At 39.5% G+C, this 23,668-nt stretch overlaps 1 protein-coding gene across 6 annotated transcripts in view; it reads right to left on the bottom strand.

Moving 5' to 3' along the window:
• Positions 1–1,098: 1,098 nt before the first annotated feature.
• Positions 1,099–23,668, bottom strand: part of LOC149267394 (uncharacterized) — a 172,059-nt gene continuing 149,489 nt past the window's right edge. For 4 of the 6 annotated variants that reach the window (XM_089432512.1, XM_089432496.1, XM_089432519.1 and 1 more), the window contains exons 6-8: positions 23,278–23,364; positions 18,641–18,769; positions 1,099–1,781 (exon numbers count right to left, since the gene is read on the bottom strand). In XM_089432512.1, the coding sequence (XP_089288638.1) occupies positions 1,692–1,781; positions 18,641–18,769; positions 23,278–23,364 (306 nt within the window). In that variant the 3' untranslated portion in view covers positions 1,099–1,691. Of the gene's footprint in view, positions 1,782–18,640; positions 18,770–23,211; positions 23,365–23,668 lie in introns of those variants that run through there. The other 2 variants (XM_089432502.1, XM_089432526.1) reach the window with 2 other exon arrangements.

Below are 23,668 nucleotides of genomic sequence, written 5' to 3'. Positions count from 1 at the left end.
AGTGTTGATTTTCGAATTTAAGGGACTGTTTGACTACGTTTTGACCAGGGATAGGCCTGTCCAAGCAACCGCATTATCTGGCACATAAATCGGGGCAAAGGGAGCTGTTTGACCAGGGTTGACCACAGAGTTGCAGGACTGTTTTGACCACAGGTTGACTTCATGATTTGACTGTGTTTTGACCGATGATTTGTTGACTGTTTTTGCTGCTGTTTGACCACCAAAGAAGGACAATTTTGACTAAGTTTGGCTAAGATCAAGAAGGCAAGTTTGACTGCTGCATAGACCATTGACTATTGACAGGTTAGGGCAAGTAGACTGCTGTTGACTTTACAGAATTGCAGAAATTCTTTAAGCTGATCAGATTTACATTGGTTTGGATAATTTGCTAAAGTCAAATCACATTGACTTTGATTTTCATCATTGTACTTTATTGGACATTCTCTCTCTGCTGAACATTTGATAATTGATAATAAGAAGGATTAAGGGTTTTCCCAATCTTGGGGGTTTCCCCTGGCTTTAGCCAAATATTGGTGTTCTCTTGTCTTGACTTTTTCTACATTTATTGTTTATGTTCTATCTACAGGTACTGTCAATGTGATAATGGTTTATGTGATTGCTATTGGAAATTAAAGTGGAATTGACATTGGACTACTACACGTACATTGAAGTAATTGTTGCAAACATAGAACATACCATTGTTATCTAAAATTAACACAATCACAGTGGAGGTGTCTCAGATCAGCATCTTCGTGTTTCACATAGAGCATCCAAGAGAGTATCTAGCAAAAATGCTATAGAAAGAAAGAAAGGGAAAAATTATATCAATGTTCACAAATGATCAAATCAAGTCAGTGGGACTCAAAACTATGGGAAGCCACAATGGCTGTGGAGAAGTGCCAAAGGCATCTCCAAAAATCTGGATCCTTTATCAGTAGATGGACCAAACAAAATAACAATACAAAGGGGTAAACCCAATGGTCATTGCATGCATGTTATAGTTCATGTAAATTTACTAACACCCAGTCATACGAATAATGAACAAAAAACATGTTAAGCACTTGTGGAACAATACAAAATAGAGATAAAGAATAACCCTTGCTTCAACTCAAGTTCTATAGCTCTGATGAAGTGCTTCATTTCATTTTAGTAGAGAAACGTGAATGCCGACAGTGTAAATCTGGTATCATATTCAAAACATAAGTAGTAAAACATACCTCTATGATTTGGGGGATGAAATCACAATTCTTCATTGAAATTGTACCTGAATTGTTACTAATAAGACTGTCTGTACTTCTAACATGCAAACTTCCTCCCTAACGTACACTTCATTGAGAACGTGAGTGAAGCAGAGGGACTCAACCCACTAGGGCATTCGTAATGTTCAATGATTCTGTGTTCTCACATTTAAGCATATACAATATAATATTGATGTCAAACACTTCCCTTCGGCAATTAGAAATTAGAAGCACCATGGCCTCAACCACTTCCTGTACGGGCGTGAAATGATATTTAAGGGACTTTAGAGCAAGAAAATTTAAGCAATTAGCAATGAAACAGAGAAACTACATTCAAGAGATGAAGGAAAGGCCTTCAGTAACAGCATTCTTATTGGATACTTTAGCAACAAAATACTGATTTGGTTGTATAAATGGATTGCTTGAAAAACCTCACCAAGATCTACTTACATATTAACCACAAAACCTGGCCTGAGTTATTGGTTCAAATTGTTTCTTTGTGAGCCTCTTATCCATCTCAAAAATGAATCTCATACCTCCAATCTGCCATCAAATTTGACAATAGTCAGAGGCAGATTTAAGATACTATGAAGTTAAATTTTAAGTGATAATGATCATCCAGGTAAGTTACCTGCACTGACATGACAAACATTAACAGCATCATTGTTTGTAAAGAACAAATTGAACTAAAAATGATAACAGATCACTTTAATTCAGTTTTCTTTTCTTTTGAATTCATGACACTGGCTGATTAGTTACTTGCATCAGAACATTATGTAATAAGGGAAAAACCTCTGGGAGACACAGAAGCAAAGGGTGACTTTTAAATCTCCATTGCTTATGTGGGACACATATAGGATGGTGTATGAGAAGCCAGAAGGGCATTGATGTGCTGGAGCTAGAAATAAAGCAAACCGAAAATATGGTGTCCATGAAAAATATTGGAGTATTAACAATGAAATAGTATTATTGTTGGGGGTTATAAATTATAATGTTATAATATGGGTCACGTTAAACGTCAAGTGACCAGCATTAATGATAGTGAAGTTTAGTAGTTTAACTACTGAATATGGCTGTTGCCAAATATTAAATCCACCAGAGAGAGCCCATATAGCTGAAGAGCACATTAATAATGTATTCAGCTAGCAAACAATTCAACCAAGGAAATGAAAAATGTCTTGATAAAGCCATACGAAGTGTGAGAGAGATGCTGTACCGTTTAAGAACAATCGCATTCTCAAATTAAAAGTTCATCAGTATTGTGATTTAGAGGCAAGACAATGTCAATGTTGTCCCATTCGAAAAGGAAAAGATATTTTGTATTTTTTTTTCTATTTGATTATTTGAATTAAATTACATACTGTAACGACCAAAGGTTGTATATGCAGAGGAAATATTTAAAAATAATTTAAAGACGTAAATGTCCATTGTAAGGCATGTACTGTATATTGAATATTGTATAAGAATTGATATGAGATGATTACAAATGAGAATGAGGTTCTGTTATATACACCCTAGGCAGGTGCCCTTTCATGAATGGTCATGTCTCTAAAACATGCCTCTTCATTACTGACTAACTAACCATTAGTAAATTAATTATAGTTTATTATTATTATTATATTTATATTTATATTTATTATGTATATATGAATTATATTCATAACATTGCCTCTCTCTTCAAGAAGCTTTGTCCTCAAAGCTTACAGAGAATATCCTCTCATCTCTGAACTTTCATCTTCATTGATACAAGATGATATGATGATCTAAGTGATAGACAAAATTGTCGTATTGAGAACAGACCGGACCATCCTAGATTAATCTTCTGTGGAATCTTCTGATCTTTGAAAAATTGTGATGAATAGTTATCGTAGGACTAGATTCTGCAAACTTTAGTATTCTTTGGAACATAAATTTGTCATTTATGTTCTGAGTGACACTGGTACATAGATTGGTTGGAAAGTCTGCTCTTGTGATTCGGATGTCAATAATAGTTCTTTTGGTTGGACTTTCCCTTATCATCTTAGTGGTTGTTTCCTAATTTCCTTTAGTCGCTGTAGTTGTTGAGTTGGCTACTGAATCATCATTTGGAATGTCCATCATTTGAACTACAACTTCTGCATGTGCCTTCACTTCAGTAGATTTATCCTCTACATGAGTTACGATTTCGACTAGATCGGTATTTGTTTCTTTATCTTCAAATTGGACTGAAAAGACTGGAGACTTCGACACTACCTCTTGAAGTTGTTCTAACTTGTCATTTAGAGATTTCTTGTCACTTTTAAGCTTCTCTATTTGCGTAGGTAAGCCTTGGTTATAATTCCTTAAACATGAAAGTTCGTCATTTTCTGAATCGTTGACTTTGTCCTTAGTATCTTTCTCTTTATCTTTTAAATTTTTTATTTGCTCTAATAATTTTTTATTAAGGGTTTTTAGGCACAAATTTTCTTTTCTTTTTCTGATAGATTCTCCTTTAGTTCCTTATCAGAGCTTTAATCTCTTTGTTTTAGTCTTTGTTTCTTAACCTTGGAATTTTTTATCTGTGAAAGTAATTTCTCATTGTGGTCCCTTAGATGCCAAATTTCTTTGTTGCTTTCTGTTGATTTTTCATGAAACCGATCTTCGAAATCTTTATATTTCTTTTTTGATGCTTCGTTCGTTTGTTGAAGTTTTGTGATTTCTTCTTTTAATCTTTTTATTTCCAAAGTAAACAATCTTCGAAATTTTGGACAAGGTATTGTGTGATTTTTAAAAATCGACAAACACTGATCTTGTGTTCAACAAAATGGATATCTGGTCCAAAATGTAGAGTTATGTATGGAATCCATAGTTTATTTATTCATCTTCAAATTAGACTCCATTTGTTTTTTCTTTAAAAATGGACTTCTTTTGTGTTCGTCGATGAGATTAGCGTTTTTTTACTTTATCATGCACCTTTTATCAATAATGTAGAACCTTTATATATATATATGAATGTTCTCCTTCAAAATTTACATCGAAATACTTTTTTTTTACTAGAATCATTGAAATGTCAAAGGCCAAAGGCCTTATTATATATATATAAACTCTTTTTTTTCAACATCTTTTTACAAATTCTTTTTTTTTTTTTACTTTTTTTTAAGTGGCCAAGCGCCTAACCAAAAATGGAGAAACTTCAACTCATGTAGTGAAACGTTTTAGTTGTGACGACAAGTTGATGGCCAAAGGTCGGGATCTGCCAATGTGGCTCTGATACCAATATAACGACCAAAAGTCATATACACAGCTCTTCTTTATTTCTGAAAATTGCCTTTTACAGTGAGAAATTTTCAGCAAAAAATCAGCAAGCAAATTTACAACTTATCTCTTTTCCCATGCTTTACAGCAAACTGGAAATTACAGCAAACAGGACAGCAATAAATGTTGTACGGTCTCCTCGATTTTCGTGCCCACTTTCAGCATTAAATGTTGATGTATGGCCCTCGTTTTGCGTGCAGAAAAACTAGCAAACTGCTCCTCGATTTTTGTGCAAACCTCTCCTCGAAAATCGTGCCAAAATATGTCTTTCACTGTGTGCTGAATCAACTGTACAAATCTGCTCAACTGCTGCCTTGGAATGTGTGCCAAGCTACTGTCTCCTTCTCCTCCCTGCTCAGAAATCTCTCTTTCTCTCCTTCTCCCAATCTGCTCATGAAAGAATTGAATCGAATGTGATATTTTCCTCCTTTTCCTCCCTTAATATAACTCCAAGTGACTTTTGGGTGACCCAAGTGACTTTTGAGTGATCTCTAAATCCAATGGTTGAAATAGATTTAGATCAATGGCTGAGATTAAATGCTCATTTAAATCTCACTTTTTATTTTTTAATTCATCCCACTTTAATAAAGACCCACTTAGTCATTTATTTCCAAAGTCACTTTTCCTTTCTAATTTTTCATTGACTTTATAAAAGTCACTTTAAAATTAGACTTAGTAACTTTATCACTTAAAGTCACTTTTAAATTAGATTTAACTTTATAAAATTATAAAGTCACTTTAGGAGAAAAATTAAATTCTTTTGGACACTTTTCCCTAGGCCAAAGATCAAAGCCTAAGGGAACCACCTGTCCTCTGGTACCAAATTTCAACACTCCCTCTTACCGAGGAAGGTGTTCCTCACCACACCAATCTTGTCTCTGAAGTAGACATGCTTGCCCCGTGGTAAGGCTTTGGTAAGGATATCTGCAACCTGCTCATCAGTGGAAATATACTCAAGCTTCACAACTCCCTTCTGAACATAGTCTCTGATGAAATGATATCTAATCCCGATATGCTTTGACCTGTCATGAAATACTGGATTCTCCGTGAGTTTAATGCAACTCTGATTATCACAGTAAATCACTGAAGGTCTCAACGGCTGACCAAATAAGCCAAACAACATCTTGCGAAGCCATATAGCCTCACAACTAGCTAGACTGGCTGCCATATACTCTGCTTCCGCTGAACTCAGTGCTACTGACTGCTGCTTCCGGCTGAACCATGACACTACTGCTGAACCCAACCCAAAACAGCACCCTGAAGTGCTCTTCCTATCAGAAGCACAACCTGCCCAATCAGAATCAGTGTATCCTGCCAATCTCACTCCATCTCCCTGCCTGTAGTCCAGACCATAATCCACTGTCCCCTGCAAGTACCGCAAAATGTGTTTTGCAGCCACCCAGTGAACCTTCCTAGGCTCACGCATAAACTGACTCATCGTGTTGACTGCAAAACAGATATCTGGTCTAGTGTTGACCAAATACATCAAGGAACCAATCAGCTGCCTGTACAATGTGGGATCCACCAACTCGGAATCCGAAGCATGAAGCTTCTTCCAGTTGGCGATCATCGGTGTCAATATGGATCTACAATCCTCCATGTGGAATCTGCTAAGGATGTCCACAATATACTTCCCCTGCCCCAAGAAGAAATGCCCCTCCTCCTGCCAGACCTCCAAACCCAAAAAGTAATGCATCAAGCCGATGTCCTTCATCTCAAACTCCGTCGCAAGATCTCTCTTGCAATGCTCTATGAGTCTCTTTGCACCTGTAATGATCAAGTCATCCACATACAGCACCAGAATGAGAGGCTCTTCACCAATCACAATAAAGTAAAGGTTCGGATCTGCCTCACTCTTTGTGAAACCCATCCCCTGCAAATATGTATCTATCCTAGAGTACCAAGCTCTGGGAGCTTGCTTCAGGCCATAAAGGGCCTTCTTCAGTTTGCACACATGGGACTCCTTCTCATGCACTTCAAAGCCCTGTGGCTGCTCAATGTACACCTCCTCCTGTATGAAGCCATTGAGAAATGCGGTCTTCACATCCATCTGGTGGATCTTCCAACCCATCTCTGCTGCTATCGATATAATGGAGCGGATCGAAGTATATCGAGCCACGGGAGCGAAGGTCTCCTCATAATCAACTCCCTCTACCTGGGAGAACCCTCTAGCCACAAACCTCGCTTTGAATTTCTCAATGCTGCCATCTGCAGCATGATTTACCTTGTAAAGCCATCTGGAAGTAACCACGGAATTGCCCTCAAGCCTCGGCACCACCTCCCAAACATCATTCTTCATGATAGAAGAATACTCCTCCTGCATGGCCTCTCTCCAGACCTGCTGGCTAGCCGCCTCCTCATAGCTAGAAGGCTCAGAGTCAAGGATGCTGGTAACCATCGCCATATAGCTACAAAACCTCTCAGGTGGTCTACTCTCTCTGACCGGCCTCTTCGGCTCAGCAACAGATGTGGCATCTTTCAAGGTGTCTTGAAGCCACTTGGGCTTTCTCTTCCCTGAGCATGCTTCTCCCATAGGAGAATGAAACTCCTCCTCCTCATCACCATCAGTAGCCTGAACTCTTGACTGTCTGTCTGTTGTCCTCCTGCCTACACTTGAACCTGTAGAAGCTGAGGCACCGTGTGAACTGTCCATCAATGGACTCCCTAGTGAACTGCTCTACATGTTGCCCGGAGCACCACCCCTCTGGCTCGGCGAGCCACTGCTCACTGACAGACCTGACATCCTCATAGATGTACCTCCGGATCCTCCTGATCCCTGCGACTGACTCAACTGCTGCTGAGGGTCTGGCTGATCCAGATACTCTAACTCCCGTGACCTCCTAAAGGCCCTGTACTCCTCGAACTTCACATCCCATCTGACAACAACTCTCCTCTGTTCAGGAATGTAAATCCGAAAGGCCTTTGAGGTCTCACTGTAGCCCACAAAGATACCCTTCTCTGCGGTGGGCTCTAGTTTGGTCCTCTTCTCCTTGGGTATATAGGAGTATGTAATGCATCCAAAGATATGAAGATAACCAATATCAGGCTTCTTCCCAGAGAAAGCCTCCTCCGGAGTCATGTGCCCCAAGGCACGATGCGGACTCCTGTTCTGCAAGTAAACAGCTGTGTTGCAGGCTTCTGCCCACAAGAACAATGGCAACCCCTGATCATGTAACATGGCTTTGGCAGCCCCTATGATGGATCTGTTCTTCCTCTCCGCAACCCTGTTCTGCTGGGGGTTGTAAGGAACAGTGAACTCCCTCCTAATGCCTGCCTCCACACAATAGTCAACAAACTCTCCAAGGGTGTACTCTCCTCCATTGTCCGACCTCAAGGACTTGATCTTTCGACCTGTCTGAGTCTCCACAAGAGCTCTGAACTCCTGAAACCGCTTGAAGACCTCACTCTTGGTCTTCAAAAAATAAATCCAGGTCCTCTTGGAGTGATCATCAATGAATAAAACATAGTACTCATATCCACTCAAGGAAACATGAGACATCCGACCGCTCACATCGGAATGAATCAAATCAAGTATCCCCGTCGCTCTGCTATCACTGCTGGGAAAAGGGGATTTGGCAAATTTGCCCATCGCACAACCTCTGCAAGTATCAAAGTGATCAGTACTGAAATCTGGCACACCTCTAGTGATCTCCCGCAATGTCCTCAAGGCTCCATGATACATATGTCCCATCCTGCGGTGCCAAATCTCACACAGCTCAGAACTGCTAGCTCTGCTGTCGGTACTACTGCTTAATGCCAAAAGGGGCTGGAATGCAAACTAGTACACCTTTGCATGGCGTACACCTATCACTCTAGCTGAATCAGCTGGAGTGCCCCTGGGATACATCAACACCTGTCCTCCCCTGAACAGTACCTCATATCCTCTGTCCTCCAAAGCTGAGACGGATATGAGGTTCTTCCTCATCCCTGGCACATAAAGAACCTCTGACACCTTCAAGGGAGGTTTGGACTCCCTCTGAAATGTCACTGTCCCCACCTCGACTGCTCTAACAACTCTATCATCACCGAGTACTACCTCAATATCAGTGCCACTCTCTGAAAGCTCTGAGAAGTACTCACGGACTCCTATCATATGACGTGAAGCCCCACTGTCCACATACCAGATACCTGAAGATGCTCCGCTAATCGAGGGAAAAGCATGCTCCCTCTGAACCTGTGTGGCAGGTGATCCTGCACTAGAGGACTCACACGTAGTGAACGCAAACTCTCGGTCAAAACGACTAGCAAAGTCCTCAATCTCTGTTGAAGCTGCCACGTCCTGGTTCTTCCCCTTCTTCTTCTTCTTCTCCGGACACACAACTGCATAGTGTCCCATCTTTTGACAATTCCGACACTTCACCTTGGAATAGTCCTTCTGTGTGTTCCCCTGTTTACCTTTACCTTTGCCTTTGCCCCCACCACTGCTTGTGGAAGTCTGCTTCTTCCCTTTGCCTTTCTTGCCTCCTGCCACCAGTGCTACATCCTCATCCTGCTCAACTGGCTTGGCTGCCCCAAGCTGACCTTTCCTGATCTCTGTCTGAATGCAATCATTCCAAAACCTCTCCCATGTGGGAAGGGTCTCACGTGCACAAACCCCATCAGCAAAGTTCAACCATGAACGGGGGAGGCCATTCACTGCAATCGGCACCAACTCAGTGGGTGGAATGGCCTCTCCAATCGCTGCCAACTCATCTCTCACATTAGTAATCTTTGTGAGATATCCAGCTGCACTATCATTACCCATTTTAATGTTCTTCAGCTTCTCCTTCAGGACCATCTTCCGGTTCTCATTGGTACTCTGGTAGAGATTGGACAATGTTGTCCACATCTCATGGGCATTGCTCTTTCCTCTCACATGAGGAATGCAATGGTCTTTGATTCCGTCTAGAATCAGCCTCTTACCCTTGTTGTTCTTTTTATTATAAGTTGTCAACTGAGTAGCATCAGTAGGCACAACAATAGGGTTCTGTGTGGTATGCACCATGATATCCCAGACTTCTGCCTCCTCAAAGATACTCTGCATTCTCTCTTTCCAAACGCTGTAATTTATATGCCCATCCAACCTATCCTCCACCCTCAATCCCAATGACATCCTGCTGTCCTAAAACTGAAAAATAGCACTGTTGTAGTAAAGATAAAACTGTTGTTTATGAAAAAATCAGCTTGCTGGAATTTTCTGAGTGAAAAATCAGCAACTGTAATTTTTCCTTTTGCTGTCCCAAACTGCCCTTCAGCACTCAAGCTCTGGTACCATGTAGAAATTTTTGTTTTCCCACCCCGGTTTTCAGTTTCTCCTTATTTCTCCCATATAGTTAAATGTCCTTTCCCATAACCATACATTTAACAAGCTGAAAAAAATAAATTTGCTGAAAACACAAATTCTAGAAATTTTACAGAATGCTGGAAATTGCATAAATACAAATCAGCAGTAATAAACAGCCATTAAAACACATTTAAACACTGAAATTTTTGGTCAATGTGACCTTAGAAAAACCCCCTACAACTCTTGGGGAAAACCAGTTTGAAAGCTCTTCTTTATTTCTGAAAATTGCCTTTTACAGTGAGAAATTTTCAGCAAAAAATCAGCAAACAAATTTACAACTTATCTCTTTTCCCATGCTTTACAGCAAACTGGAAATTACAGCAAACAGGACAGCAATAAACGCTGTATGGTCTCCTTGATTTTCGTGCCCACTTTCAGCATTAAATGCTGATGTATGGCCCACGTTTTGCGTGCAGAAAAACCAGCAAACTGCTCCTCGATTTTTGTGCAAACCTCTCCTCGAAAATCGTGCCAAAATCTGCCTTTCACTGTGTGCTGAATCAGCTGTACAAATCTACTCAACTGTTGCCTTGGAATGTGTGCCAAGCTGCTGTCTCCTTCTCCTCCCTGCTCAAAAATCTCTCTTGCTCTCCTTCTCCCAATCTGCTCATGAAAGAATTGAATCGAATGTGATCTTTTCCTCCTTTTCCTCCCTTAATATAACTCCAAATGACTTTTGGGTGACCCAAGTGACTTTTGGGTGATCTCTAAATCCAATGGCTGAAATAGATTTAGATCAATGGCTGAAATTAAATGCTCATTTAAATTTCACTTTTTATTTTTTAATTCACCCCACTTTAATAAAGACCCACTTAGTCATTTATTTCCAAAGTCACTTTTCCTTTCTAATTTTTCATTGACTTTATAAAAGTCACTTTAAAATTAGACTTAGTAACTTTATCACTTAAAGTCACTTTTAAATTAGATTTAACTTTATAAAATTATAAAGTCACTTTAGGAGAAAAATTAAATTCTTTTGGACACTTTTCCCTAGGCCAAAGATCAAAAGCCTAAGGGAACCACCTGTCCTCCGGTACCAAATTTCAACAATAGTGGATCTAGAAGTCCTAGATTAGAAGTTTAGGTGAGAAATCTATGGATCTCAACTGAATCAGTTCATGATCCGTTTATATTGTATCTTGTTAATTATGAGAGTTAGTGTGGTGCGAGTGTAGGGAGAGAGAGAGAGGCAAGCCAGAGTGGGCTTAACTGTTGTAATCAAGCCAAGAAGGTTCTATTGTAATTTGTGTCAGTTATTTATCGATTAAAGAAACTCTCAGTTGAGTTTTGAGCCAGTTGGAGTGAAGCAAGAGAGTTCCTTTTGATATAAACCCAATTATGCAGTCTCTGTGTTTGTCTTGAATGTAATTTATACATAGTCCCTTTATTGAATAGAGTGATTCTTAAATTAAATGTGACAGGTCGAGAGGTAGAGAATTTTATTTTTATATAATGATTGTAGGAGGAGCACAGAACCACAATAGAGGAAACCTACAAGAGTTGTAGGTCGAACTTGTGTAAAGGAGAAACAGAAACAATAAAAGGAGGAAGAGGAACCGAGGCATAATTCCAAGACAAGTGAGTTTGAACTAGAGGAGCCATAAACTACCGAACCAAAGCTAGAGGAGTCGAGCACAAAGGAGGAGTGTAACAGCTAGTTTTTATTTGATGGCAGGAGGCTTGAGCCGAAAAAACCCTTTAATTCCAAAGTAAGGAAGTGGTCGGACCTACTATGCGTCGGCTCACATGCTAGAGTGGACCTCACCCAGAGGGTTCCAGCCCGAGGGGTTTTGTAAACACTACTTCACATAGTGTCAAGTTATTGAAGGCGGGTCGGAGGCAGCATTGATAGACCAAGAAAGGTTAGATCGAGCTATTGTGTGCAGGTGGAGCCCACCCGGAGGTTCCACCCTAGCAACATTGTGAATGTTTTTTTCCATCATGTCGGGTTACAGCGAGTGGGCTTATGTGGCTTTCTGGGTCCCACCCAGAGGGTTTACCCCAGTGGAATTTTAAACCTTCAAATTGTTGCACCAAGCCATGAACGAACGGGCTGAGGCGGCATTAACAATTTCGTGGCATAGTGGATAAGGTTTGGAATGGCTGTGATGTGGAGTAATGGGGTCCCGCCCAACAATTACATGTCGGCCTTACAATTGATCACAACTCGGGTAGAGTTGTAAAGAGCCAATCTCTAGGCTCTAATGCTTGAGCAACTCTATTATATATTTATAACAATGCCATACTCACGTAGAGTTGGCTTTCTCCATTGGTTTCTCCCACTTATTATAACACAATCCATTCGCGTAGAGGGACTACCCCAATCGGCTCATCCCATTGTTATTTGCCCGATGTAAATTTTAATAGTGCTTGGAATATACACGCTTAGTGTATAGCGCTTGCCTACAAGGCTTGGCTCCAAGGGCTATTATGAAGAGTTTTGGCTCCGAGAGCCATTATGAAGAGGTTTGGCTCTAAGGGCTATTGCAAAGAATTTTGGCTCTGAGGGCTATTGAGAGGAACCTGAACTCGATGGTTTGCTACGCGCCTTTTGGTCCAAATTGGACATTATGAAATTGATAATTCTAGGATTTTAGCAAGCTCAAAATTGGGTTTGCATCAAGTGGTATCAAAGCTGGAAAAGCTCTGAAAATCTCAAATTACAGAGGTCAAAAGTAGGAGGTGCAAGAGCAGAAAGAACCCAGATAGGCAGCAGACAAGAAGCTTCCGAAAGAATGCAAGATGCAAAGGAAGTGTGGAATTGGAAAGACACGGCACGGGACAGTGTTAGGAAGCTAGAGAGATTGTAGAGAATGCTAAGGACGAGATAAAAAGGATGCTAAAGATGCACAGGGAAGTTGGAGACATAAATGTGCAACGAGGACCTAGTAAAGGAAATTTTTTTTGAAAGTTCGTTTGTTTTTTAGAGTGCAAAAATTAGATAAAGGTAGAGGATTGTTGTAGGTGGTTTAGTTATAGCAAATTAAATTCCAAGCATAAATTGGTATAGGTCCAGTGATTAATAACTGCAGAGAAAGGAAGAGAAGCATGACAAACAGGAAGTGGTTAAACAGTGACAGCAGAAGAGACAGAGGAGAAGAGAGCAGGCAGGGCTGTCATAAAGAAGTTGGTGGCTGAGAAAAAGAGATAGCAGATTGCAGCAAAGAGACAGTGACATCTCAAAGGAAAGAAGAAGAGGCAGAAGACAGTGAGCAGGGATTTGTAGCAGCCTAAGAGTTAGAAAGCTCTAGTGGTTCCAAGGAGGTGAACCAAGGAAGGTGCCAAAAGACCAAGATTAGAGGAGAGGAAGCTTGGTGAGGCAGTCTATAACAAGAGAGGAGGCTTGTTACTGCAGAGGACATGTTGCATCTCACAGTGAGTATGGAGCAGCGTACAAAAAGAAGAGGAGGAAGTTCAAAAGGAAGCCACAACAGAAAGGAAAAGGAGGCTAGAACAAAGGCCACAAGACAACAGGTAAGTGCAAAAGAAAGATAGAAAGAGTTAGTTGAGATAAAGGAAGAACTCAGCAACCTAAATAAGTGTTGAGAAACCAATACTTGTAGAAATTAGGGTTTTTCGTTCCTCTTCTTGATAATTACTTGTGAATTATGTTGGCTTCTTTTACTTCTTTATTAGATTATGTTTCATCAAGCAATTACGAAATTATATGTGTATGACGATCACAAGAACAAGAGACACAAAATGTAGGCAAACAGACAGGGCAAAACCCCTATAAGGGGAAAACCCAGTCAAAACTCTTCCTTCAGTAAATTCAAAAGACAAGATGTGATAATCCAAGACTCTTTGACCTAGACACAGACTTCTTCCAATCACCAAATCATCCCTTCCTTCTTCTCCAAATGATAACTTCCCAGTGCCAACTTTGACCTAGAATTTCAACCTTGCAGCAGTAGAATTTTGGCCTCCCTTGCAGCAGAACTTCGACTTGCAGGAAAGTTCATATTTTCAGCCCCCAGCAAATGGGCAGTGACTTCACACGTGTGAGAGATGTTGGAAAATACTGAGAGGGGGGGTGAATCAGTATTCCTTAGCAATTAGTACTTTTAAATCTTTTCAAAGCATTAGTTAATCTTCAATTATTATTAATGTTTATGCAGTAATAACAGTAAATAAAAGAACACAGGAGGCACAAAAATTTTAGGTGGAAAACCCCCTCCGGGTCAAAAACCACCAAACGCTTTTCTAATAAATTCTTTAATCTTCAGCCCCAACTGAAATGAAAGCAACAACTTCCTAGAATTCTAGAAAAGCATTCTTCTCCAGCTCCCACTGGAAGGACACCCCAACGCCCTAGTTTCTTCAGTAATCAACTAAATGGATGCCCCAACACCCTAGACCAACCTACCACCCTGAAGTGTTCACAGGCTCCAACCTGTAGGCGACTTCATGCACCTGCCTAGCACCTCCCTACCACCCTATAATGACTGAAATGAGACAAGAGTGTGGATTCCTGTACCAGGGACAATGATCCACGATACAATATGATTTACAATGATTTTGACCGAACACCCAATCACACTATGACCTGCAACCCAACCATGACATCATCCCAACAGAGACTCCTATACCTCCCAACAATGCCTTTTCGACTCTAGGCATATTGATTCTTTTACAATAATGACTCTTCCAATGATGACTCTTTTACAACTTTACAATGATGACTCTTGGCCTTGACACTTCTTCACAATATGCAGATGATTGTCATGTCTTCAAAAGATGTCCCACTGCAATGCCTCCTTTGATTTGATACTTCAGTCTTGAATTCTTGCTTGAAGTTTTACTTGAATCTTCTTCTAACTACATGCAAAATTTGCCTGGCGAAACCAATCCCAAAACAAAACAAAATACCCTTCAACTTACCTCTGCCTGCAAAACACATGTAAGTGCATAATAATGAATAAATACAAATTAAAATTACAATGCGTACCTGAAGTGTGCTTGTCACTTTTGTTATTGACTTGTTGCAGCAGTAGACAAAGACTCCCACTCTTGATATAGGCTTGGACTCTATGCAAGACTATATCCAAAACTGACCTAAAGATATATACAATAGAAACTGATGACAGACCCTAGACTAGTGATGAACCAAGTTCTAAGTACAACAATAGAGACCATTCTATCAACTATGACAAGACAAGTAACATGAACTTACAACATATCATATAGATGGTGCCTTCAATTCTCCTGTGATCTGCAACACTCTGATACCATGTTGAAATTTCTAAGTGTAACCCGTTAGAAATTTTTCTGCACTATCTAGTTTATTTCTACTACTAGTTTAATTACCGAACAAGTCATTTAACCATATAAATACTGAACTAAACACAATTCAGTCTCAACCATCTACAGATCATCAATTGAAAGAAACAGACAAACACAAAAGGGACATCGTTATTTTCGGACAATCGTCCCTGGAAAAACCCAACTTGGGAAAACCGTGTAGCAGTTCTAAGGGTTTTATTGTGAAGCAGATTTTCTTGAGTACAACTGGGTGCCAAACTGGCTCACCCGACAAAGAAATCTATCTGGCAGTAATACCTCTTCGAAAGCAGATATTCTAAAAGTTTGCTCCATGAAACTCTCTCCAACACCTCTCTGAGGCTCTGCATCAGCCCCCCTGGCCTCTGCATCAACCCTCCTGGCCTCTGCGTCAACCCTTTAATGCACTGCACACCCTTTCTGGCTCTCTGCGTCACCTCTGCAACCTATGTGTCACTCAAGCGAGCCCTCTGGCCTTCTGCGCAGTCACTCTAGCCTCTACGTGGCTCCTGTTGGCTCTGCATTTGCCTCTACGTTGGTCTTCCAGCACTATCTCTGCCTCCGTGCTATGCACTGACTGCCCCTTGCTGCAACTCTGATCACTGGTTTGATTTCTCTTAGCAAACCCCGCCCTAGAAAATCGAACTAACTGATCAATCTAGTGTATCTCCAACTGACCCTCAAGCCTCCACTTATACCTTTTTTGTTGAGTCTTCAATGGTCGAGATTATATCTCTAATCAATGGCTAAGATCAGATTTGGCTTGATCCATGTCATTTAGAACCTTCTAACCCACTTTTATATTAATACCCATTAATATTTTTATTTTCCTAAGTTTAGACTTAGAAACCCATTAAAAATATTAATTATTTTAATATCTCCTTCACCGGGTAGAATTTCCTCAAACCATTTCTGGGTCTTGGATATGTCATGTACTTTAGTCTCTCTACCAATTTTCAGGGCTAGAGCACATCCGATGCTACCCCAAATCAACAGGTTTTCCAGGATCAAGCATCCCTTGATGAGGTGGAGGATGCCATTGCAGAGTTTTCCACTAGCACTAGTCAACTTGCAAGATATGATCTGATTAGAGAGAAGGGGACTAAGAAGCCCTATTCTTGGTGGGCAAATCATGGGGCAACAAGTCCTTCTCTACAGCAGTTAGCCATGAGGCTCCTCTCTCAGGTGACTTCATTCTCTTGTTGCAGGAGGAATTGGAGCACATATGGGAATTTGTATAGTGTCAAGAAGAGCAGGCTTGAGAAGTCCAGGGCAGAGACAATGGTGTATGTGCACACCAACCTTCATCTTATTTACACGCAGAGGGATGAATGGTTCAAGGGAAAGACAAAGATGTTGGATGTCTTTCCTGATGATATGGGTCTGGACAACAATGTTGAGTTGGCATTGGCCAACTTGGATCTCAATGATCCAATGCTAGAGCCTGTCAGATTTGATGATGGTGATATTGTAGAGGGGTCATCCTCCACACCAGCAGATGTAGAGATGACTTTGGATACAAAAGAGGAGGATGCAGTAGAGGAGAGCAATGGTTAACATGATGATCAGGACAGTGATGTTAATTTTGATGATGACTATGAGGATTGATGACTCGTGAGTCATGAGCTACCTATTGCCTTGAGGCTTGTATACTTGTAGTTGTTTTGTGTTTGCTATTTCTATTTTCCATTGGCATTGCACTACCTATGTAACACATTTTGATTATGATGACTTCATGAGAAAACTATAGTTGTCAGTATCTTTATCTTACTATCTTGTCTTTTTCCTATTGGATCATTGATGAATTGAATATGTATTATGATTTATCATTTATGTCACAGTTGTATTTGTATGTACTATGAACAATGTTACTTTGTAAACAGTAAAACTTACATCTAGATGAAAATCTATGTTTGAAATCAATGAATTTGTATCATGAATCAGAATTTGTGTAAGAAATATCTAATTTTTAATATATATATATATAGATAACGTATCTGAATGTGTCCTATTCCAGGGGGTCAACATGTCTGTATCCCACACTCAAATCCCCGTATCCGTCGAATCCCGAATCCACGTGTCAGGTGACTTAGATTATAACACAGTCCACTCGTGTAGAGGGACTGCCCCAATCGGCTCCTCCCACTGTTATTTGCCCACTGCAAATTTTAACAGCACTTGGCATATACACGCTTAGTGTATAGTGCTTGGCTGCAAGGCTTGGCTCCGAGAGCCATTACGAAGAGGTTTGGTTTGTTGGACATTGGATAAACCAACACTCCCTGTGTGTCGTGACATGGCCTAACCGCCTCTCATGGATCCTTATCTCTAGCAATGCGATCGTTGACTAACACCTACGGGTTTCGGTCTAAAGGCAATCGTGATTCCCAACAAGTGGTATTAAAGCATAGGTCATGAACTCGATACACACCTGGCTCACGTTGAGGGGGAGATTGTTGGACATTGGATAAACCAACGCTCCCTGTGTGTTTCGCGACATGGACTAACAGCCTCTCATGGATCCTTATCTCTGGCGATGCGATCGTTGACTAACACCAGCAGGTTTTGGTCTAACGGAAATCGTGATTCCCAACATGGCTTTGAGAGCTATTGTGAAGAATTTTGGCTCTGCGGGCTATTGAGAGGAACTAGAACTTGGTGGTTTGCTAAGCGCCTATTTGGTCTAAATTGGACATTATGAAATTGATAATCCTGGGATTTTAGCAAGCTCAAAATTGGGTTTGCATCACTCACACACACACACACATATATGATCACAGGCAATTATTTATTCTTTGAAGAAATGAGGGCAGAAACAGAAAACCTTTCATAAATTCTCACTTCATTCAGGAAACAGAGAAAAATTCTCAATTTCAGAAATAGAAAATCTATTATTTTGAAGATTATAAATAGAATTCCTTCTTTACAAAAATATATTGAGATTTCTATGAGTTTACATGAAACTGAATGTGGACCATTTACTGTTCAAAAAAGTGAAATAAAAATGCTAACCCTAACGAAACAAAGGCAATGAATGAGAGTGACAAAAAGTGATTGTAAATACTTGCTCTAAGTGCTCAAATAGAGGATAGCAGAAGGATTTGAGTCAAAATGGATTGTTGTGAATATATTGTCACAGGACACTCTTTGCCATGAATCACAGAAAATACTCCACAAAGAAGAAGAAAGGACATAACTAGCCAAAATCAAAGCATTTGAGCTCGAAAAACTGTCAGAGAACCGCAATAAAATATATATGACCTAACATAAAAGGGATAAAGGGTTCTAACTTCTCTCTGATGATTGATCAATGTCACAAGCCTCAACTACTAAACATGCACCTAGAGTGTGCTTAGCTTCCACTCACTTCCCCCCACAATTATGGCTGTATTAATAAGAAACCAATAAAGCAATTGCATTACGCAAGAAGCATGTGTATTTATAAGTTGCAGTTATTGAGGTTTCAAATAATTTGTTTAACTCAAAGACAAATAATACATTTACTAGAAAGGTAAAGTAGAAATACCTCTATCAAGCAATTAGAACTCAAACGAATACGTTGCCCACTTGCAATGTTATGGCTATTTACAGATATTACATGCTTCCCATAGTTCTCTAGATAAAATAATCCATCTTCCTTCAGCTTTATTGCTGCCTGCATCCATTAGAAACATCAAAGTTTACTAGCGTCAATTAGTTAAATATATATAAGTTCTCTACATACAATCACTCCTAGACTTGCAAAATGCACTTTATGATAATGTACTTTTAATAAAACAACATTACATATAAATTAAGTGATATTATTTACATACACAACAAAGAAGCATTCCCAATAAATAATAACGAAACTTAACAATGAAATAACATGTTGCTGGTTTGAAAAACTTGACAACTGCTAATTTAAAGCTAATGCCTCCAATAGAAGAATTGATCACAAAAGTACTTTTTCCAAAATAAACATATGCATTCAAATCATTTTCGCCTGAAACTACATTGTCTTTTGCAAATTCCATACCATGTTTTTGATATTTACCAACAAGCATGTCATGTGGTTGATTACGGATGTGAATGTTGGACAAAGTTGTTATTGATGTCAATACGTTAGAACATTGTTGAAGATGATGAAAAACCTAATTACCTAACTAAAATCATCATTTTGGCAAGGAAGTCGGTTAAGCCCAGGGAGAAAAATTCGGGTCTGAAATAGAAGTCCGAAAAAAAACAGAAGAAAAAAAATAACAGCACAGATCTGAGCTATTTTTGTGTGTGGATTTGATACTTTTTTGATAATATATTCCTGTAGCCTTTTTGTGGTTTTGAGCAGACAAATTGCCAAATTGGTGGTCTATTTGTGGCATATCCTCAGCACTTTAGGAGCAGAAAGAGAAACATTTCTTAATTCTAATTTCAGTCTTTTAAGGAGTAAAATCTCATCCTTTTAAAAGACCTGTAAGAATCTGTGTGGAATACTACTTCGTACCTGAGGAATCTGTGGAGAATACTTGCACATCTATGAAGGCTCAGTTGAAACACTCTTAGAAATCTTTGCGTCATGACTGAAGGACTCATATCTGTTGCAGACCTGTGGACTTATTTTTTTCTGGACATTTTGAGGGAAATTTGAGTGACATTTTCAAGACATTGAAGAAGCATCTTAAAACAGCCTTGGAGCAGCATTTGAAGTATGCTTGAATATCTTTGAAAAGCTGTCTTGTGGGTCCTTGAAAAAGATTTTTGAAACAGGCATTGAAACCCTTATTGAAGCAGTTTGTAGACCTTGCAGATTAGTGCACCTTTGAGGCAGCCTTTTCTTGTACTCCTTGTAGGAAAAATAATATTGTAAAAAGATGAGTCTAGAATCCAACCCAAAATGTAAGTTGGCCAGCCCTTCAAGATGGCCTAGAAGATGCCTAATGCGGCCCTCAAGAAGCCTACAAAAGGAGAAGCTCAACCTCATTAGCAACATGTATCACACAACAACTCTGATTTGATCAAGAGCCAGAAATAGGAGCAAAGTAGCCAGAACGACAGCAAAGAAAAAGGAGGAATGAAGTTTATTGTGTTTGGTATCTCAACGGCTCACACGTGCGAGTTTCTTGGAGACGACTAGGGCTTCCTCAGATCTGATTTTGCAGAGATTTCGTTGGGGCTTGGTTGGCTTATCTTTTGGGTGGTTGGTCTTGGGTCAAGGTCTTGGAAGTCTTCATTGAATTGATTCTATAAGGAGTTTCTGGGTTTTGCCCTGGCTTGGAGCCTATTTCTGGTGTCTTCTTATTTACATTGTGATCTTCTTATTGGCATTTGTCTTGATGATGAACAAAACAACATAATAATAATGATGCACTAATCTAATATCACAAGAAAGTGTCAAGGATAAAGAGAAATCAAATTCATAATTACTCTAACTACTTTGCCCTAGATTTCTCAACAAGCACTTCTTTGGAATTTCCCAAAATTTGGTTTCTTCTTCTTGTTTCCCTTAACATGCACTGCAATTGCAATAGTTAAGTCGGATAAAGGACACTTGGGTTGCAATAGTTTTCATGCAATAGGAGTGGACCCAATGGGGTAGATGGCTTAGGAGAGATGGAGTCCATGTGTAATGCCTCAGTTGCAACAATGTTCATGTAGTGAAACTTGACACAATGGAGTACATGGTTTAGGTGTGATGGAGTTCATGTGCACTTATGATGGAGGGGTGTAGACAAACCTTTTGTAGCTACATCATCTTGTAGTCCTTATTGTGTACAACATCGCCTTGGAGCTTTACATGTATACATTTGGAATCGAGCACTTCACTTGTGTTAGCCTACATCTCTGCATTTACAATGCTTGTAAGGGCATTGGCACACAATGTCTCATTGCCCTCCCTTATGAGTACTTTCATAATCATTATCATCATACTCTTCTCTTTTTCATTTTCTTCTTGGAGTAATAGGGCTCATTAGAAAACCCTAGGAGAAGTTAGATAGGGGAGAAGGATGTCTTTGTTGAGGATATCTCTTCTAACTATGGTTTTCTCTTATGAAGACAAAGACATTGGAGATGATCATATATTCATCATACCTCATTATCCTTATCACTCTTGTGTTAGAGATGTGATCAAGTGGAGTGCACTGGTCATTTTCTCTCTTAGATCTCCATTTGTACTTGGTCTCTCTCTTCGTACATCTTCATTTGTGCTCTCTCTCTCACACACACAGAGGTATTTTGATATTCTTGGAGCATATTGATGTATAGAGTTCAGGTTCCATCCTTTGGAGAATCGAGATTAGGGTTTTGAGATGAAACTCGTGATGGTGTTTGGTGAAGCAAGAGACATCTTGTCTTGGAGAACTTGTTTGAGTGATTCATGCGAGTTGAAAGTCCTTAGTTGAGCTGCAATTTCTATTGTTTTACCTAGATAGGGTTTTACAAAGCTAGTGGATTATCCTAGCATTGTCATAAAGCTATGATATGTACACCAACTTCATGTTATGCATATAATTAATATTTTTAATGGAGTTCCTAAGCCTAAACTTAGGGAAATTAAAATATTAATGGGTATTAATCAAAATATGGGTGAGAATGATCTAGAAGGTCGATCAAGTCATGTTTTAATCTTAGCCGTTGATTAGAGACTTAATCTTGGTTGTTGAAGACTCAATAGGAAAAGCATAAAATGGAGGCTTGGGGTTCATTTGAAAAACACACACAAGGATATTGAAAAAATCGATTTCCTAAGGTGAGAAGTTCTCAGGAGGAAAATCGATTGGGGAGATCTTGCAGCAAAGAGGCAGTGAGAATCCGGAAGGACTTTCCGGAAAATACAAAACAAAGAGGCGGAGAGAGCTTGCAGAGAGGCAGTGCAATAGCAGGGAGCGCTAACGTAGAAAAGTTGACTGTCACGCAAAATCCAGAACTATCGAAACAGTCAAAACTATCAAGAACTGTCGGAACAGCCAGGAGAGTTAACGTAGAGGCAGCACATTAGCCGGGAGAGCTGACACAGTGAAGTTGCCTGTCATGCAAAATCCAGAACTATCGGAACAGCGGAAACTGCCGTGAACTGTCGGAACTGCTGGGAACTGTCGGAACAGCTGAGAGAGCTGACCCAGAGGTCAGGGAAGGTGATGCATCGCTGACACAGAGACAGCAGAGAAATAGCCGGGGTTAGCCAGTCTTGTTCAGGATCAGCCTAAATTCTGTCGAGTGAAGTGAGGTAAAACTCACTCAAATTTTCCGCCAATATTTTCTCTGTAAAGGATTGCTAGGTGAGAATCCTAGATTTGTATTCAGGAATTTCTCCTGCATAATAATAAACCCTCAGAACTGCTGCACCGGTTTTCCTGCATTGGGTTTTTCCGGAGACTATTGTGTCCAAAAATAAGTGTGTCCTATGTATCTTGTTCTTTGCTCTGTTTTTGGTTTCATGAGATCAAATATTTAATTAGTGTAGGCTGCAAAAGTAATTTTCTTCAGTATTTAGAAGAATAACTTGATAAATATAATTTAAAAAACAAGTTGGTGAACTAGATTCAGATTTGCTGCAGTAGGGGTTCCTTCGAGTCTAGGAATTTTCACAATAAGTTTGCCCTAGAGGACTGAAATTTATCAAAACACTTTAATATCTTTGCACGTTGGATTGCCTAAAAGTTTGGGTGGTTAAGGATTGAAATATTGTCTATGTCCACTGTTGTTTTATATTGTATTTCGTAACAGCACTAAGGTTAAAAATTCAAAGAGAAGATATGGTAAACCTCTAGGATAGGGGGAAGTTTATGAATTCTGAATTTCAAGGAATTTCCACACAACCACCATAAAAATATAAATTTAATCAACCACTTTAATTTTTGTTTTACTAAAGCTTATCTTGGTGTAAAGTGAGAAGGGGTGTTGTTGTGGTGACAATGATACCCCCATAGATTACCTTTAGGGTTGCATCAGCCATTGGGATTTTGTGGATCAAATGCAACTTAGATAGGTGACATGTATAATTTTACATTGAATGGCCACATGCATGGAAAGATGTGTCTTTTACCCTTTCAATACTGATATTAATACTATTATATGTTTGTTACATGCTTGCATTGTGAACAATTTTAAGAGTTGTACCTAAAGATGTGGCCTACAAAACTTTGATTACAACATAGCACTAAAGCAGGACGGTGTATGATGCACCTGCCGACGAGATACTTTATTAGCACGGCCTTCCTTGCTCAAATCAATATCAACAATGTTCTCTAGTGTTTCCCTTCCAATTGACACCTGCATAATTACCAAAAAATCTTTTGAGTGATACAAAAATGAGGAAGCAAACAACATATATAATCATTAACTCCATATTTCATTTTAAGGAATAAAACAAGATCAGAAGGTAACAGTATTATCCATGAATGATAATTTAGAAGAAATTAATATGCAAAACATCATAGAAAATGAATTAGATGTAGAAAAGATGCATGCAGCACATCTCAACATACAGAAAACTAATACAATTCATGGTAAATCCAGCACTTGCTGCAGTATCTGAAAAATGAATTTAGTCCCAAACTCCTTTACAAAACTCATG

This window comes from Pinus tabuliformis, chromosome 6 (genome assembly GCF_031772625.1).
Source record: "Pinus tabuliformis cultivar Carrire ecotype Pingquan chromosome 6, CPIR1, whole genome shotgun sequence".
Classification (NCBI taxonomy): domain Eukaryota; kingdom Viridiplantae; phylum Streptophyta; class Pinopsida; order Pinales; family Pinaceae; genus Pinus; species Pinus tabuliformis.
The sequence above is the reverse complement of the archived record's forward strand: the minus strand, read 5'-3'. Positions and strand labels throughout refer to the sequence as shown.